Genomic DNA, 15,692 nt, shown 5'->3' on the forward strand with positions numbered 1-15,692 from the left:
TGACCATAAATTGATGATTCTTTAATTGGTTTAGTGTGCTCCAGCAAATTTCCACTGAAAAGGATTTGCCTTGGTTCTTCATTTGTTCATTGTCGTATATACAATTTCTGTAAGTCTTTAGGGCTTCTTCTTTTTTAAAGAAAATATAGTTGGCCTTGGTAAATAACTTCCTTCTTTTAGGGATTTTAAGAGCAGAACTGCTATCCCTGAAAAAGTATATTGTTTGGGTTTCACACTTAGCTAGAATTAAGCCCCAGTGAATACCATGGGATTTATTTTGGGGTAAATACACATTGGACTGCATTGTAAGTCAAACATATATCACCATTTCATAGCAAAGCTTAATCTATGCTTTTAAAGCAATATTAATGCCCTTTTCAAACCAATTTCTGTGCATTCTCCCATTTTTTTCATCACTCTTCCAACACTTTTATTATTGATACGTGAAAATCTAAGTGACACACAGCATCTAATGGCAATATTAGCCAGGTCAACCATTTAGAACCATTTAGGAGATCCAATTTCATTTACAAAACTGATAAGAACCGCAGTACAATATAGTATATCCCAGACAAGGAAAGCCAAACCCTTTCTCTTTTGGCAACTTTATTCAGGTCAGACTAAGCCTTATTTCAGACGGTAATTACCAAAGAACATGAGTTTTAAAAATAAAATTACGGAGAAATACAGTGGTACCTCGGGTTACAGATGCTTCAGGTTACAGACTCCGCTAACCGTGAAATAGTACCTCGGGTTAAGAACTTTGCTTCAGGATGAGAACAGAAATCGTGCTCGGGCGGCGCAGCAGCAGCAGGAGGGCCCCATTAGCTAAAGTGGTACTTCAGGTTAAGAACAGTTTCAGGTTAAGAACGGACCTCCAGAACTAATTAAGTTCTTAACCTGAGGTACCACTGTGTATGATATGCTTTCTAAAAAGGACTGAGGTCCTACTACTACTATGCCATCTCTCACTCTTTCTTTTATCAACTCCATTTAAGATTATAAATGAGTTGACAGAAAGAAGGTGAAGAGGTTGACAGTGAATGAGAGGCAACTTACAGTTGCCTAGAGAAACTGAGGGATTTCTTTATCGTGCCTGTCTTTATCTTGTACAAAAAGCCTTAGATGGAATCCAGCAGCATCTGGAGGGTCGCAGGTTCCTCCACTTTGCCTTGAGATTTCGCTTTAAAAACAAAGCAACATATATAGGTTCATAAGGAAGCTGAGAATCCTGTGAAGGGGGATATCTTATCATCGTCCCTCTGACAAAACCCTGCCACGATCACGGCTGGAATGTGAGCTAGAAGTGTGTTATAAAGTGAAAAGAACCTACCGTAGTTTCAATTCCTGCTCTATTACGAGAGACTGGCACCATCTCCAGTTTGGCGTTGTTGGGTAGGTTGGCAAATCTCCATTGAACAGAGAGATCCAGCACAGTCCTCTGAAACCTGCAAAAGAAACAGTCTAATGATATCCTTTTGCCCTGAGACTAATTCAGACTACTTATCAGTGATTCCCCCCCACCCCCGTATTTTGTAACCCGATAATTTCTACTTGTGTTCTTCTGGCTGCTGCATGGAATAACACATAAATCTGACATTTAGGAAGGGAATTGTAAGTAAAATCCATTAAAACCTACAGAACTGTGTGGTCTGATCACTACAAGAGGGGGATAAATGGAGAAGCACTGTAAGCATACTAGACTGGATATTAAAAGGGTCTAACAGCCTTTATTCCTAATGCTTCACTGTTGCTAAACATTTTGTGATTTTTAAACTCTGCTGGGGCTCTCTTACTACTGGAGAATGTGTTCAGCCTGCACTCTGGATCTAAGGATCCAGCCAAGTCCTTTATTAATTACCCCAAACAGGTGATCTCTAAATCTACCCCCCCCCCGACAATCTTCCTTAAATTAAATTAAGTGTGATAACATTTAAAGGCCCCAAACCACATGGGTGCTAACCACACAGGTCCTTAGCATGATATCATCATTCCCTAGCCATGGTCAGGCAACAAGGATTTATACAATTTGCACCATTCATGTGGTTATGGGCCTTTAAATGTTACCACAATGCTGTGAGATGGACCCACAGAAAAGCAATTCCCCAGCACCACAGTAATGCTTGAAAGGTACTCCTAAAATATTATTTTCTGTTGCCACATTTTATAGCGTACTAAACAGAACATGTAGATTTGTGCAACCATGATTTTAGGTTCCACATAGATATCCCCAACATAATCAGAATATCATGGAACAATTAGTACTAGTTACTGATGCTCACAGAAACAATGGCTTGAATCCAGAGGTATTTATACTTGTGCAATTGGTGGTTCCAATATCCACTAACATCCCTCTCCAGCAGCATCTCTGCACTTGCCATATCCCATGTCATTCTAGAAGGCTTTCTGACCTGCAGGGGCTGCTTTTCAGAGGGCACAAGGACTGTGGCTGGAAGGAAGAGGCAGGAAAGGTCTACTGCATGACATTCAACCCTATGCTCCCCTGGATTCAAGCCAACAATATTAGGTCAGCTACTTACTTCCCCTTCTCCCTTGCTTCATTTAACACAGTTTAGTAATAATTATTATTATTATTATTATTATTATTTATAGCCCGCCCTCCCCAGCCGAAGCCGGGCTCAGGGTGGCTAACTACAATAAAGTAGTACAACATTCTAAAATCATTTCATTATAAAATTAATTCAACTCAAATTGATGGCAACCATTAGACTAAAGTTCTGTGAAGATTGCCAAAGGAGGGAGTCAGGCTGCGCCCTGACCAAAGGCCTGGTGGAACAGCTCTGTCTTGCAGGCCCTGCGGAAAGATGTCAAGTCCCGCAGGGCCCTAGTCTCTTGTGACAGAGCGTTCCACCAGATTGGAGCCACAGCCGAAAAAGCCCTGGCTCTAGTTGAGGCCAGTCTAACCTCTCTGTGGCCTGGGACCTTCAGGATGTTTTTGTTTGAAGACTAGGAACAACAGGAGCCACCCAACTCTCAACAAACTATGAATATGCATACAAAGGGCCACACTCTTAGAAGCTGTAGAGTAAAGCAATGGAAAGAGGTGCAAGCATTTTCATATCAGGAAAACATTTGGATAGAAAATAGAAAAAAAGCTGCAGGAGTTGCTATTTGGAAAGAGCTGAAATACATGTGACAAGCAGAGGCAACGCTACTGTCAGTGTTTTTATTTTCAGAGAGGGGCCCAGGCCCAAACAGCTGCTTAATAGAGGAACAGCTTGTTGTAAAAAGAATAGTCTAGAACAGCAGCATGACCCAGTTGCACACAGTGCCGTGTGATGTCAGTTATGAGAGGGGCTGTTTCCACCAGAGTGTTCAGAGACCTGGGGAGTCAGTGGAATCCTTTGTTAGAGGCCTGTATGAAATAGCAGCACAACAGTTAACTCTGCATCGCAGCTATCATAGGCAAAGTGAGATGGCATCTGTGGGCAGCAGATGTTTAGTGTTCCAAAGGACAGCAGAGTAGGAGGCATACAGGTCAAAACCATAAGGCACAATCCATCAGGACAGTTCCTGCATGAGCCCCATTAAAATGAGCAGGATCTGGAATAGCTCCCATTCATATCCATTAGTTATGCACAAGATGGCTTTCTCTAGACCTGTGATCTAGTTCAAGTGAAGGCAATGCCACTTCCATTTTCCACCCCAGGTACGTAAATGCCTTTGGCTCTCCATAGCTGCAGCTTCAACAACAATTTATTATTTATATCCCTCCCCAGAGATCATCGACCAACGCGACCAAGGCAGTTTCAGTCTCATGGTGAGGCTTGAATCCCGATTGGAAGGGATCTAAATGGTCCGCATCCTCCAGGCGTGCTTGGAGTTGTTCAGCAACCACCCGCTCAATCGCCTTGCCCAAGAATGGTAGATTTGAGACGGGGCAATAGTTGGCCATATTGGCCGGGTCTAAAGTTGTTTTTTTTAAGAAGCGGTTTAATGACCACCTCTTTCAGTGGGTCTGGGAAGACTCCCTCACAGAGGGAAGCATTCATCACCCCACAGAGCCCATCGCACAGCCCTTCCCGGCTCACTTTTATTAGCCAGCATGGGCAAGGATCAAGGAGAAAGGTGGTCGGTTTCACTCGTCCAAGCAATCCTCGGAGGTAACAGATTGGAATTGATCCCATGTAACATGACTAGACAGGACTCTAGCACTCTCCCACCCTGGCCCGACTCCCACGGTGGAGTCTACCTCTTCTGAATCTGAGCGACTTTATCTGCAAAAAACTTTGCAAAAGCATTGCAGGAGATCTTGCAATAACAAGGGTATTAACTGTCTCAGTGACTCAACTGCAGGAAAACACAACCCTAGCAACACCATTAACAGCAGGTCTACCTGCAGCTACATTTACCGTACTTCCCAAAACATGGAGGAATGAACAATCTTCTCATAGCAGTGATACCATTTATCATCAAAGGTTTCACATGTATCAAAGCTTGCTGAAACTGCTGGATTACAGTATAACTGATGAAGTGACAAAGGCACAGAGAGCCTTCTGCCTTACCAGCATCCATTGAGCAACTGAATATTTAGTTTGGAACTTAATATTCCTTTAGACTGCCATGCCTCTTAACATCACCTGCACCAACCAGAATGGGATGCTTTTTGCCCTAACTATGAAAGGGAATCTACTGTGGGGATTGTGGGGATTTTTTTTTTTTACATGAGAAACACTTTTTTTAAAACTAAATTTGAAAGCTGGGCTCTTATTAATCATTTTCTGATTCACCTGTAATTATTGATTATATTGTTGCCAGATTTTGTTAATTTTCGTGGGGTGGTATGGTTTTAGTATTATATAGATAAATTATTGGATTTCAATGTTTTATTTTGCACTGTAAATATTTTAGTATTCTTGTTAGTCACCTTGAGTTCTCTGAGAAAGGCATCTAAGAAATATTAATAATGATATTAATACGTGCCTATTTCATAGACCGACTATGCCAAAATACTTGGAATTTGGGGCTATAAATCCCTAGAGAAGTTGGTGAGCATGCATGGAATTAAGATATATTATTGCTAAAACAGGGAGGGAGAACCTGCGGCCATTTAGAGGTTGTTGAAGTACAACGCCCATCATCCCTAACCGCTGGTCATGCTAGTTGGTGCTGATGAGAGGCAGAGTCCAACAACATCTGGTGGTCCATCCGTTCCCCATCTCCATTCTGAATGAACTAGTGACTGTGTTTTCACATCAGGGAAGTGGGTCTATCTAGCCCAGCATCCTGTGGCCAGTGTGGTGTAGTGGTTAAGAGCGGTAGACTCCTAATCTGGGGAACCGGGTTTGCGTCTCCGCTCCTCCACATGCAGCTGCTGGGTGACCTTGGGCCAGTAACACTTCTTTGAAGTCTCTCAGCCCCACTCACCTCACAGAGTGTTTGTTGTGGGGGAGGAAGGGAAAGGAGAATGTTAGCCGCTTTGAGACTCCTTAAAGGGAGTGAAAGGCGGGATATCAAATCCAAACTCCTCCTCCTCTTCTTCTGTTTTCAACAGCCAGCTGCAGGTGCATGAGAACTGGTACTACATCTGACCAATTAAGATGAAAGTTTGATCTTGGCCAAGGAACACTCTGCTAGACATGTCAAATTTGGGATCACAGCCTTCAAAAGCGAATAGTTCTGGACGGCCATTGTGGGCTCCATATTACACTTCTCTCCCACCCGTCCCCCAAATTAACAGCAAAGAAACAGCGAACTGTCAAGCTATAAAGGTATGGAAAAAACAGTAAGACTCACTTCAAATCATATTCATTGGGACTGAAATTCTGCTTTCTACAAACCTCTTCCAGAATCTTAAAAAAGAAAAAAGGCAAGATGTTAATATAAAATAGAGAGTTCTCCCATTCTGTCCTGTAACATACTCAGTGCAGATTAGTCATAGAATTATAGAGTTGGAAGGTCCCATGAGGGTCATCTAGTCCACCCCCTCCTGCAATGCAGGAAACTTTTGCCCAAAATGGGGCTCAACTCATGACCCCGAGATGAAGAGTCTCATGCTCTAACAGGTGAGCTATCATTTATTTCAGTCAGCATCCTCCCCCCCCCTTCTCAACCCATGCTTATGGGTCAAGTTGTGATTCTAACTTACATTAACAATTCCACCTGCATGAGAGGAAGATTCTCCCCCACAGCCCGGCAAGAGAATTTAGGCCAAATGTGAGAGTACAATCAGAGGAAAATTACATTTATTCTGGGGTAACACTGCAAACTATTCCAGGATGTTAACATGATACATTTCTGACAGAAAGTAGCAATCTCCCTCAACATTACATTAATTTGAGGACTAATTTTTCATAATGAAGGCTAAATTGACTGGGTGTTCTTAGGTACCCCATTGATCCTTGTGGGATTTTATAGAGGATAATTATTTACATGAATAAGTGCAAGGAAACCTTATGGAATACTCATTTATGGACCACTGAACATGCAGGTTGGGAAACAAAAGAAAAAAGACCTTACATGAAAGAAGCTTAAATCAAAATCTTTGTGGTCCGATAAAAAAAGAAAACCTCTGATGAAGTCTGATAGAGTGAGAGTGGAAAACCTTTTTAAAGTTATAGATCCACATGCCAGTGGTGGGCTGGGTTAAAAGGAGGCAGAGTAGTGAATGTAAATATTACCTTTATATGGTAGGGTAGTTTCTACAGACACCATTCTCTATTCTCCATCCAGTTAAATAAGAGGCATGATCATATTAAGGGCACATGCCAGCCAGACAAAAACACCTGAAGAGGGTGCAGAACAGGCCTGGGGAAGAGTATGGTCTGGGGAAAAGTCCCAAGGGACAGACAGAGAGGTCTGGAAGGCCACATTCAGCCCCAAGGCCTGAGGTTCCCCACCACTGCGATAGAAGATCTACCCCAAAAAAATATAAATTACATTTCCCTGAGAGGCAAACGCAAAAAAGAATCTTGCAGCAACTTAAAGACTAGCATGTGCCATAATACATTTGGTAGCCTTTAAGGTGCCACAGGACTACGGGTTGGTTTCCCCCCATAAATTACATAAGACTAGAAGAGATACTTTTAACATTTCAAAGGGACTTTCAACTCTCTCATTCGCACCTGCCTACATCGGAAGGCGTCTATTTTTTCCCGGCAGAGTCTACTAAGGTTTTACAGGAGGAGATCCCTCCTTTCAGTTCTTTTCTCCTACAGAAAATGCATTTCTCGACATAACCCCATTCAGGTTGCAATCCTAAACGCTTTTACTAGCGAGTAAGCCCCTGCTGAATGACAGAAGTCACTTCGAAGTCAACAGCCATGATGACTGCGCTGTCAGGGGCCATTTCTTTTCCCCACCAGGGGCAAATATCTACGATCCTCCCCCATTTCAGGAGGCCGGAGTCCTTCCATTATTGCACAACTTCCTTTCAGACACCGAGATAAAGGGAGGAGGAAAAAGCCCGTCACCGGCTTTTATCAGTGTTCAACCCATTCCGTTTCTACCACTCAAGAAACTCTTCCCGGCCCGGCCGGGTCCGAGAGAAAAACCCTTGACAATTATGCGCCCTCTGGTCCAATGAGAACGAGCCTCTTTCCCCCCTTTCCTGCCCCAGGGCCAATCAGAGTGACTGCATCTGCCCAGCCTCCCCGTCCCTGGGCCAGACCCACCTGGAGCAGCGCGGTGCTTGGGCCTACTCGCACCGTCACTCGCCTCCCGTTCGGAGCCAGCACGGAGACCGCGGAAGTGCCGCCGCCAGCTGCCGCCATCGTCCCCCCTCTTTAGCCCCCGGCCGACCCCACTCCTGGCTGGCCCTCGAGCGCCTCAGCCGCCGGGCTCACCCCCCGCGCCCCGGCACTTGTCTATAGCCAGCCTCCTCGGTAGTTCAGCCCAATGGCCCCGGCAAGGGGGCGCGGCCACCTCTCAGGCCGCCCCGCCTTACGCTTCGCCTCCCGCTCGCTCGCTCGCTGCAATGGGGGTTCCTCCTTCTTTAAAGGACTCGCGGCCGGTTCCTGAAAGAAATCTCTTCCGAGTATGCGCGGCTGTGCTTTGCTTTCCGTTCGTTGTCGAGGGGCAGCTGTGCCCTCACTGTTAGTGAAAAGCGGGGCGGGGGCGGACACCCAACTTTTTGATTCTTCAACATCAGCTTCGTTGGACTGGTCATGTTGTGCGGATGCCCGATTATCGTCTTTCAAAGCAACTACTCTATTCCTAACTTTAAAATGGGAAGCGTAATGCTGGTGGTCAACAAAAGAGGTCTCAAGACTGTCTCAAGGCAAATCTAAAAAAAGTAGTATAAACACCACCAATTGGGAAACACTGGCCTGCGAGCTCTCCAATTGGAGAACAGCCTTTACCAAAGTAGTCATATGGGCTTTGAAGACACTCGAATTCAGGATGCAAGGGAGAAACTTGCTAAGAGGAAGGCACACTTGGCAAATCTACACCATGATCAACCTCTGCCCAGAAACCAATGTCCCCACTGTGGAAGGACGTGTGGGTCCAGAATTGGCCTCCACAGTCACTTACGGACTCATTGTTAAAACCGTGTTTATGGAAGTCAATCTTACTCTGCCAGGGAAGGAGCGGCAGCAACCTGAGTCCTGTATAATCTGCCAATCCATTGCCAGAGAGTAATAGATGAATAGGGTTGGATCCATGAACAGGACTCCCGCCGTATATAACAGCTCACATGGCCCCTGCCAAATCGTTCAGACTCTGTTCCCTATCTGTGACATGAGAATAGTAATTATCTGCCTCACTCACAAGGATGTCCTAAGGAATAAAGATGGTAAAGGAAACAGGGGGACGTGGTAGTGAATTTGATGCTACTGTAAAGCAGTCAATGTTTACTCAGAAGTAGGTCCCGCTCCCAGATAAATGGCATAGTAAAACTGGCATTCTTACCTACCTATTCCAACTGCCCCTGTAAGATGCTTCTGCTTTTCCCTATAAGTCATTTCCACAAATATTTCAACAATAGAATCTTCCATTAGATTTTGACCCTCACTGTGTACAGGACCACAAGAACTCGGAGGGACTTGGGGCATCATGCAGACTGAATTCCCAAACCTGCAAAACTATTCCTTCCCCCCCAAAAAAAAATATTTTCTACTGAGGCAGACCCAGATTACACAACATCAGGGGTTAATTCACTGCACTTGTTCCAATGACATTTATGCCATAATCTGTCAACAATTTCCTCTTACATTCTGCATACAAGAGACAGGCCTTCCTATGCAACAAATAAATTCACACAAATCCAACTTCAGAAATGGTTATATTCATACATAAACTAGTAGGAAAACGTTTGACTTCCCAGGGCATTCTGTAACTGATCATAAGGCCAGCATTCCAGAAACAATCATCAATTTTAAAAAATCAGTTTTATTGCTTGTGGATTACATCAAGGCAAAGACTGAAGGTTTTAAAAATCCATACTACATGTGTTGATTGGTTTACCATTGGCAGAATAGCTGTGTTATCTATTGTGTTTTGTGAATAATTCCCTGCCCATTACAGGTGTTTATAATACAATCACCACAGCAATTCTGAGTAAATTATCACTAATCTACTGTAAAAGCTAAAGGTAAACCTATTTGACATGCATTCAAGGTCCAGTTACTACTGATTGTAACTTTTGATTCCCCTCCCCTTCAACTCCCTCCTTACAAATTTCTCCTTTATATACCTGTCAACAAAGATTTTACTTCAGGCATCTGACATTGTGGAGATTGGTCCATGAACTCTTATGCCTTAACAAATTTGATAGACTTTTCAGTGCTGCAAATCTCTGTTTTTGCTGTGAAACCAACACATATCCCTCTGGAAATCAGAACACATATTAACCCTGCAAGGCTAACCCAGAGTTCATTTCATACCACCTTTCCTACAGTCTCTGGGTTGGCTTATTTTATGAAATCATTGGGAGGGATGGGGGGGGGGACCTTTTAAAATTTTTTATCCAGCATTGCAATATAGCCAGAATCAGTCGAAACAAGTCAGTCCAACACATGAGAACTGACAGTCCTGCATAAACAGTTCATGGTCCTGATGTGTTTATCTTTAAGCCTCTGAAAGGTTCTAGATCCAGCTGATAGTGAGGTTGAGACAGATAAGACCAAGGGTAACTGATACCTGTTGCATCTTATCTTTTCCATTTTGTATAAAAGGTATGACACGTAGGTGCTAGCAAATGCTAAACTGACTGGATTAACATCTTCTGTTTATGAGACACGCCAGTTTAAATGGGCGGAAAATGGTTTTAGCACAGAGCAGCTTGTTTCCATCAAGACAAATAAAAGGATAAGAAATTCCAAAGAAAACTACTTTTTTTTTATGCAGTCAGTAGCAAAATAAAAGATACAGTGATCACCTATAATTGACCCCTACATGATAAATTAAAAAACAAGAAGCTACTACCACTTGACCCAACCTCTTCTCAGATAGATTATGAAAGCAAGGAGGGGATATAACGTTGAAGTCTGGGCTCCTAATTTTCACATTGCTGAACAATATGTTTAAGAGAATGCATTGTTAAACTTAAATAAATGTAACATTACAGTGGTACCTCGGGTTACATATGCTTCAGGTTACATACGCTTCAGGTTACAGACTCCGCTAACCCAAAAACAGTACCTCGGGTTAAGAACTTTGCTTCAGGATGAGAACAGAAATTGCGTGGTGGCGGCGCGGCAGCAGTGGGAGGCCCCATTAGCTAAAGTGGTGCTTCAGGTTAAGAACAGTTTCAGGTTAAGAACGGACCTCCAGAACAAATTAAGTACGTAACCAGAGGTACCACTGTATTGTACTCCATCTGTGCTAAGATTTTCTCATCAATAAGTTTAACTTTATTGATAAACAAAAAGCTCCCTACTAATCAAAAATACTTTCCCCAGTGCAAATACTCTCAACAGATTTGACATGAGCTTCATCAGCCTATTTGTTCAGTGTGTTCACACCCATCTAGTTTCCAAAAGGATCCATTAAGATTCCTTTAGCTCGCACTGCAAGTTATGTCTGTTTTTTAAAGTACCATCTCATCCATTCTATCCTGCACATCAAATTATTCATATTCTACCTTAGGCTGCAATCCTAACCTAATTTACCTGAAGGTAAGCCTCATTGGATTCAATAATTCAATACTTCTGAAGTTCTGACACAAGTAGGGTTGCAGTGGTATGGAAAACCTTTAACAGTCTCTTCTAACTTATATAATCTTCCTGAAAGAATTCTCAAAAGTGTAGATCAGGAATCCCTAGATAGTAGGTGGGAGGCTGTGGAGGAAGTGGAGTGGAGAGAAAAATAAAGTGGGGGGGGGACAGCATGAAAGGAAAGAGTCTGAACAAATGTGAGTGCCACAATATTGTCAAAAAAGGCCTATCAGTAATAATAATAATAATATTTATTCCTCGCCCACCTGGCTGGGTTTCCCCAGCTATTCTGGCTGGCTTCCAGCAGAATATTAAAATACAATGATTCATCAAATATTAAAAGCTTCCCTATCAGTACTTTTACATGTGGCTTAAACCTATTTTGTAAATTGACATATACAGCCAACACTTTGGAATTGCTAAAGTGACATAGATTATTATAGGACCATATGCAAGTATTCTAGTGATGATGTGAGAAACAAGTGGTGCCATCATACCAGCTTTGGGAACAAATTCCCAGACTATCCCTGTACCTTTATCTCTATGATCTGAAGTTTAGACTGACACATTTAAGGTTCCATCTTGTTTACAATGTCCTCCTCCTTGCACTTTCTCTGGATTTCAAGGCTCAAGGTCATCTTGGAAGTATTTTCTGAGAATAAAGGGTCAAGTATGGCTTCTTTATTTCTCCAACTAGTTTATTAGCTAGGACTATATAACTTTTCAATTGTGAATGTACTAGGCATGGAAAAGTAGGCATTTAGACTGGATGTAGGTTTAACTGTTTTGTAAACATTGATTAAACATATGTAAACATTGATTAAAAAAATTATTGAAGGCAACTTTTTGTTGAAGTTCAGCAAACTGTGTATTGGGCACCAAATGCAAAATTAATGTCCTACCATAGCTCTTGTCTGACAGCAGGAATGCTTAGTCTGTGGCCTCTGTTGTTGGAGTCCAATGCCAATTAGCTTAGCCAACATGGCCAATGGTCAAAGGTTCTAAGAGTTGCAGTCCAATATCTGGAGAACCTCAGCTTTCCCATTCCTGTTTTGTAAGTGATGAACATGGGTATAATTAATGCTGATCATATAGGAGACACCCTGGGCAAGACACTAGAAAGATATATATAGGGAGGAAGGGAGGAAAGGAAGATGCAATAGCTCAGGGATGGGCAACCTATGTCCCTCCAAATGTTTTGTTAGACCACAACTCCCATCGTCCTCAACCATTGGCAATGAAGGCTGTTGGTTATGGGTGTTGGAGAGGTTCCTAATTCCTGCCATAGCTAAGTTGTAGTGCACATGGGAACTCCCAGGTTCCATTGCTGATGTAATCGATTAAAGCAGAGGTGAGCAACTTGCAGTCCTTGGCCTAATTTAATGCAGGTGGGGGTGGGGGGCAGACCCAGAAGGAAATGAAGGGAGGAGTTGAAATGGATGCAGCAATGGAAGGAGGAGGGGGGGGATGTCTTCTGCAAGGGAGGAGAGAGAAGGGGATGTCCGAAAGAAAGAATGGCCCTTTCTACTATTGGCTGTAATGTCACTAATCATTGGTTTTGACCTCACCCAGTACCAGCACAAACACACACACTTACCCCACAAGGAAAGTGGTGGGGAGCCTACCATGCAAGAGTTGAACACCTCAACTGCTGCTGTCCATCAGAATATGCAACAATGAACTAGATGAATCAGTGGTCTGATTCAGCATAAGGTAATCCGTACATTAACAGAACACAGAACTTGCCAATGGAGGACTTGTCTTCTGATTACATCTTACATTATACTGTAAGATGTCACCATAAGACTATTATACAGGAAAAAGGAAACATTTGGTTCTTCTAATAAACTGAAAGAGGACTGGTTGCTTGCATAAAAAAGGCCTGCACAGCCAGAGCTTGTTTCCTCATCCACTTTGAATTTGGGATGGCCCCCATCTTCTGTCTGAAGCATACAGCTGTTTTCTATTTTGCATCAGAAAGTGGCACATCCTTATAAGAACTGTATTACTTCTGTTAGAACAGCACTCTTTGAAGTAACTTGAGTCGAATTATCCATGTTGCAGGATTCAAGAAATGCCTCCAATTTCCAAGGGCATGTAATAATCAGAACTGTTATAAAGAGGTTAAAGGTCACATTTCATATCCAGCACCACTTCTAATTTGAAATAGTTGTATAAAATTAGAAGCATCGGGGCACAGAGGAGGGGGAAGGGGACTACAACCTGGAGCTCATTACAGTTCTGAAGAGAGATGAATTCATCAGGGAAAAGATGAATACACCCTACATAATTCATTTTTGGTCTTATTTTGTACACTCCACTGATATCTAATTGATGAGGAACTGGTAAAAAATCTTTAGATAGATAGATTCTTCAGAGCCACCTTTAGGGGTATGTCACCTTTAGGGGATATTTAGTTGCATTGACCCTCAAATAAAATAGGTTGTGCTATGGCTGACCCCTACGCCCACCAAACCTAACTTATTCATATACACACTCCCTGCATATTCCAGTCGTCACCCAAGGCTGTACTCATTTATGTGAGCTCAGACTTAGTATCACATTCATGACTGAATGGGAGGATAAGCGGCTACTACAGTGATGGGTTGGGTATGATTTGACAAGAACATTTTGGCCACTCCACCACTGATCTTCACTGGTGAGGTTTTCCACTGGTGTTATTGGGAGGAGTTCTTCCAGTATCTTAAGTTCCACCAGTGTTGCAGGGCTTTTGCCAGATTCTGGAGCCCCTCGGCTGACAAAACTCAAGCAGAGGATAATTGCAGCCTTAATATATTAGTCAGATTGATCAGATGAAAGTCTTTTGATTGACTAAAAATATTGATTGATTGACTCTGATTAATTGGGTAGACCGGTTTCTGAAAAAAAGTACTGTCAATACAAGTATTTATAAAAACTGCAGATAGCAAATGCTGTCTTCTAAGACATTCCCTCCCTTTTCCCATGCACAGAAGGCAATGCTTCTACTAAAATACACTTCTCCATCAACCTAAAAGATGCTTCTGCTTCAGATCTATTCCTTTTACCAATATGAGAATATGTGCACATTTCAGCAAACAACTGATTGACAAGAACCCATAAAATTAAGATTTCTCTAACTGGATATCAGTTAGCAACACCCAGATTATGTGAAGCAGACTTATTCCATTCTGCTTCTCCAAACCCAGACCTGCAGTTCTTCCTAAGCGCCAGCATTTGAACAGCTCCACTCTCCAGCATCAGGGACAGCCTAGGCCTGGCTCCTTAAACAAGTAAGTAGGCTGCCTGACCAGCAGTCCAGCACTTGAGAAACGAACAAGCCTTTAGCAGAGCTTAGAGGACTCCCTTCCAGGGCAGGGAGTTTAGCCGTCACCAGCAGCTCTTATTTATTAATGTTACATTTATATCCCCACTTTTTCCTTACACTATTCTCTCCCTCCCCATCCTCACAGCAGCCCTGTGAGGTAGGCCGGTCTGGCAGGCTGCGACTGGCCCAAGATCAGGCAGTGAGCTGCTTGGCTGAGTGGGGATTTGAACTTTGGTCTTCCAGGCCCTAGTCCAACATTTTAATCGGTGCACCACAGCGGCTTTCTTAGGGGGCAGATTATTAGCCATAAGCCCAACGAAACCTGCAAGTTTTGAGGCAAATACTTCTGAATGCCAGTGGCATGAGAAGCCTTGCTCTGAACACCAGATACTGAGGACAAACAAGGAGGGCGGGCTGGGCCTCGAAAGAGGCCTCCAGTTCGCCATTGCTGGAAGGCGCGGGGAAGGCTGTGGAACTCTATAGGGACACTCATCTAACCCCAGTAGGCCGCTTCTTGTGCCCTCGTGTTGGGGAAGGGAGTCCTGGAAGCAGCTAGGCCTGGACGGTCACCCATTCCCAGCCCCTACTCTCCTTCCGTGGTTCACGCAAGCAAAGTTTTGCTCGCTCCTCCTCACAAACAAGGTAGCACGTGAAAGCCGACCGGGCCGCCTGGCGCAGCACGTGGCTGGGGAACCCCGGGAAAGGAAGCGAGCGGGCCACACAGCGCTGGGGAGCTCGATCTGTGTGGGGAGTCCCCGGGGGAGGCTCCCCAGTGCGGGGGGGGTCAGAGCCGGATCCCCGCTGGGGGGGGTATCCCCAGGCGAGGGGGGTTGGGTTGTGGCCGTCCAGCCCCAGTGGCAATGCCCCAGGCCGCGAGGGCTCCTTGTTCTGCCTCGGCGGCCCCCCCCCTCCAATACCACAGCACAGCCCCCCGCCTGCAGCCAACAAGAGGCAGCCAGTCTTTTCATCCCTGTACGCACACCGCAGTTGGGGCGCGGGGGGCCTGGCAGGAGGATGGAGGGGGGTGCGGACGGAGGGGAGGACTTCAAAGCCCCGCTTGCCTCATCCCTCCTCCATCCTCGGCGGCAGCCAGCCCCTTGGAGCGGCGCCCCGCGATGCTGGGCGGGAGGTGGCGAAGGTGTTTTTGGCACTCGCCGGGCGTCTCTTCAGACGGGATGGGGGGGTGTGGGGAGAGAAAGGAGGGCGGCCGGCAGAGCGACGTCTGTCGGCTGGGAAATGAAAGTCAAGCCTCGGAACGCCCCCCACCC

At 44.3% G+C, this 15,692-nt stretch overlaps 1 protein-coding gene and 1 long non-coding RNA gene across 3 annotated transcripts in view; both read right to left on the reverse strand.

Annotated features, from left to right (window-relative positions):
• Nucleotides 1-7,928, reverse strand: part of ASPSCR1 (ASPSCR1 tether for SLC2A4, UBX domain containing) — a 66,095-nt gene extending 58,167 nt beyond the window's left edge. Inside the window, exons 1-3 of one of the 2 annotated variants that reach the window (XM_083598368.1) lie at nt 7,635-7,928; nt 5,758-5,813; nt 1,334-1,448 (exon numbers count right to left, since the gene is read on the reverse strand). In XM_083598368.1, coding sequence (XP_083454494.1) covers nt 1,334-1,448; nt 5,758-5,813; nt 7,635-7,733 — 270 coding nt within the window. In that variant the 5' untranslated portion in view covers nt 7,734-7,928. Of the gene's footprint in view, nt 1-1,333; nt 1,449-5,757; nt 5,814-7,085; nt 7,504-7,634 lie in introns of those variants that run through there. The other variant, XM_083598369.1, reaches the window with a different exon arrangement.
• Nucleotides 7,929-8,541: 613 nt separating this feature from the next.
• On the reverse strand, nt 8,542-15,642 carry LOC310755497. The gene is made up of 3 exons (XR_014544396.1): nt 14,308-15,642; nt 12,020-12,164; nt 8,542-11,240 (listed from the first exon to the last, which is right to left on the reverse strand). It is a non-coding gene; the product is annotated as an uncharacterized lncRNA (long non-coding RNA).
• Nucleotides 15,643-15,692: the final 50 nt, after the last annotated feature.

The sequence above is a fragment of the Podarcis filfolensis genome (assembly GCF_964270895.1).
Source record: "Podarcis filfolensis genome assembly, chromosome: 2".
Lineage (NCBI taxonomy): Eukaryota > Metazoa > Chordata > Lepidosauria > Squamata > Lacertidae > Podarcis > Podarcis filfolensis.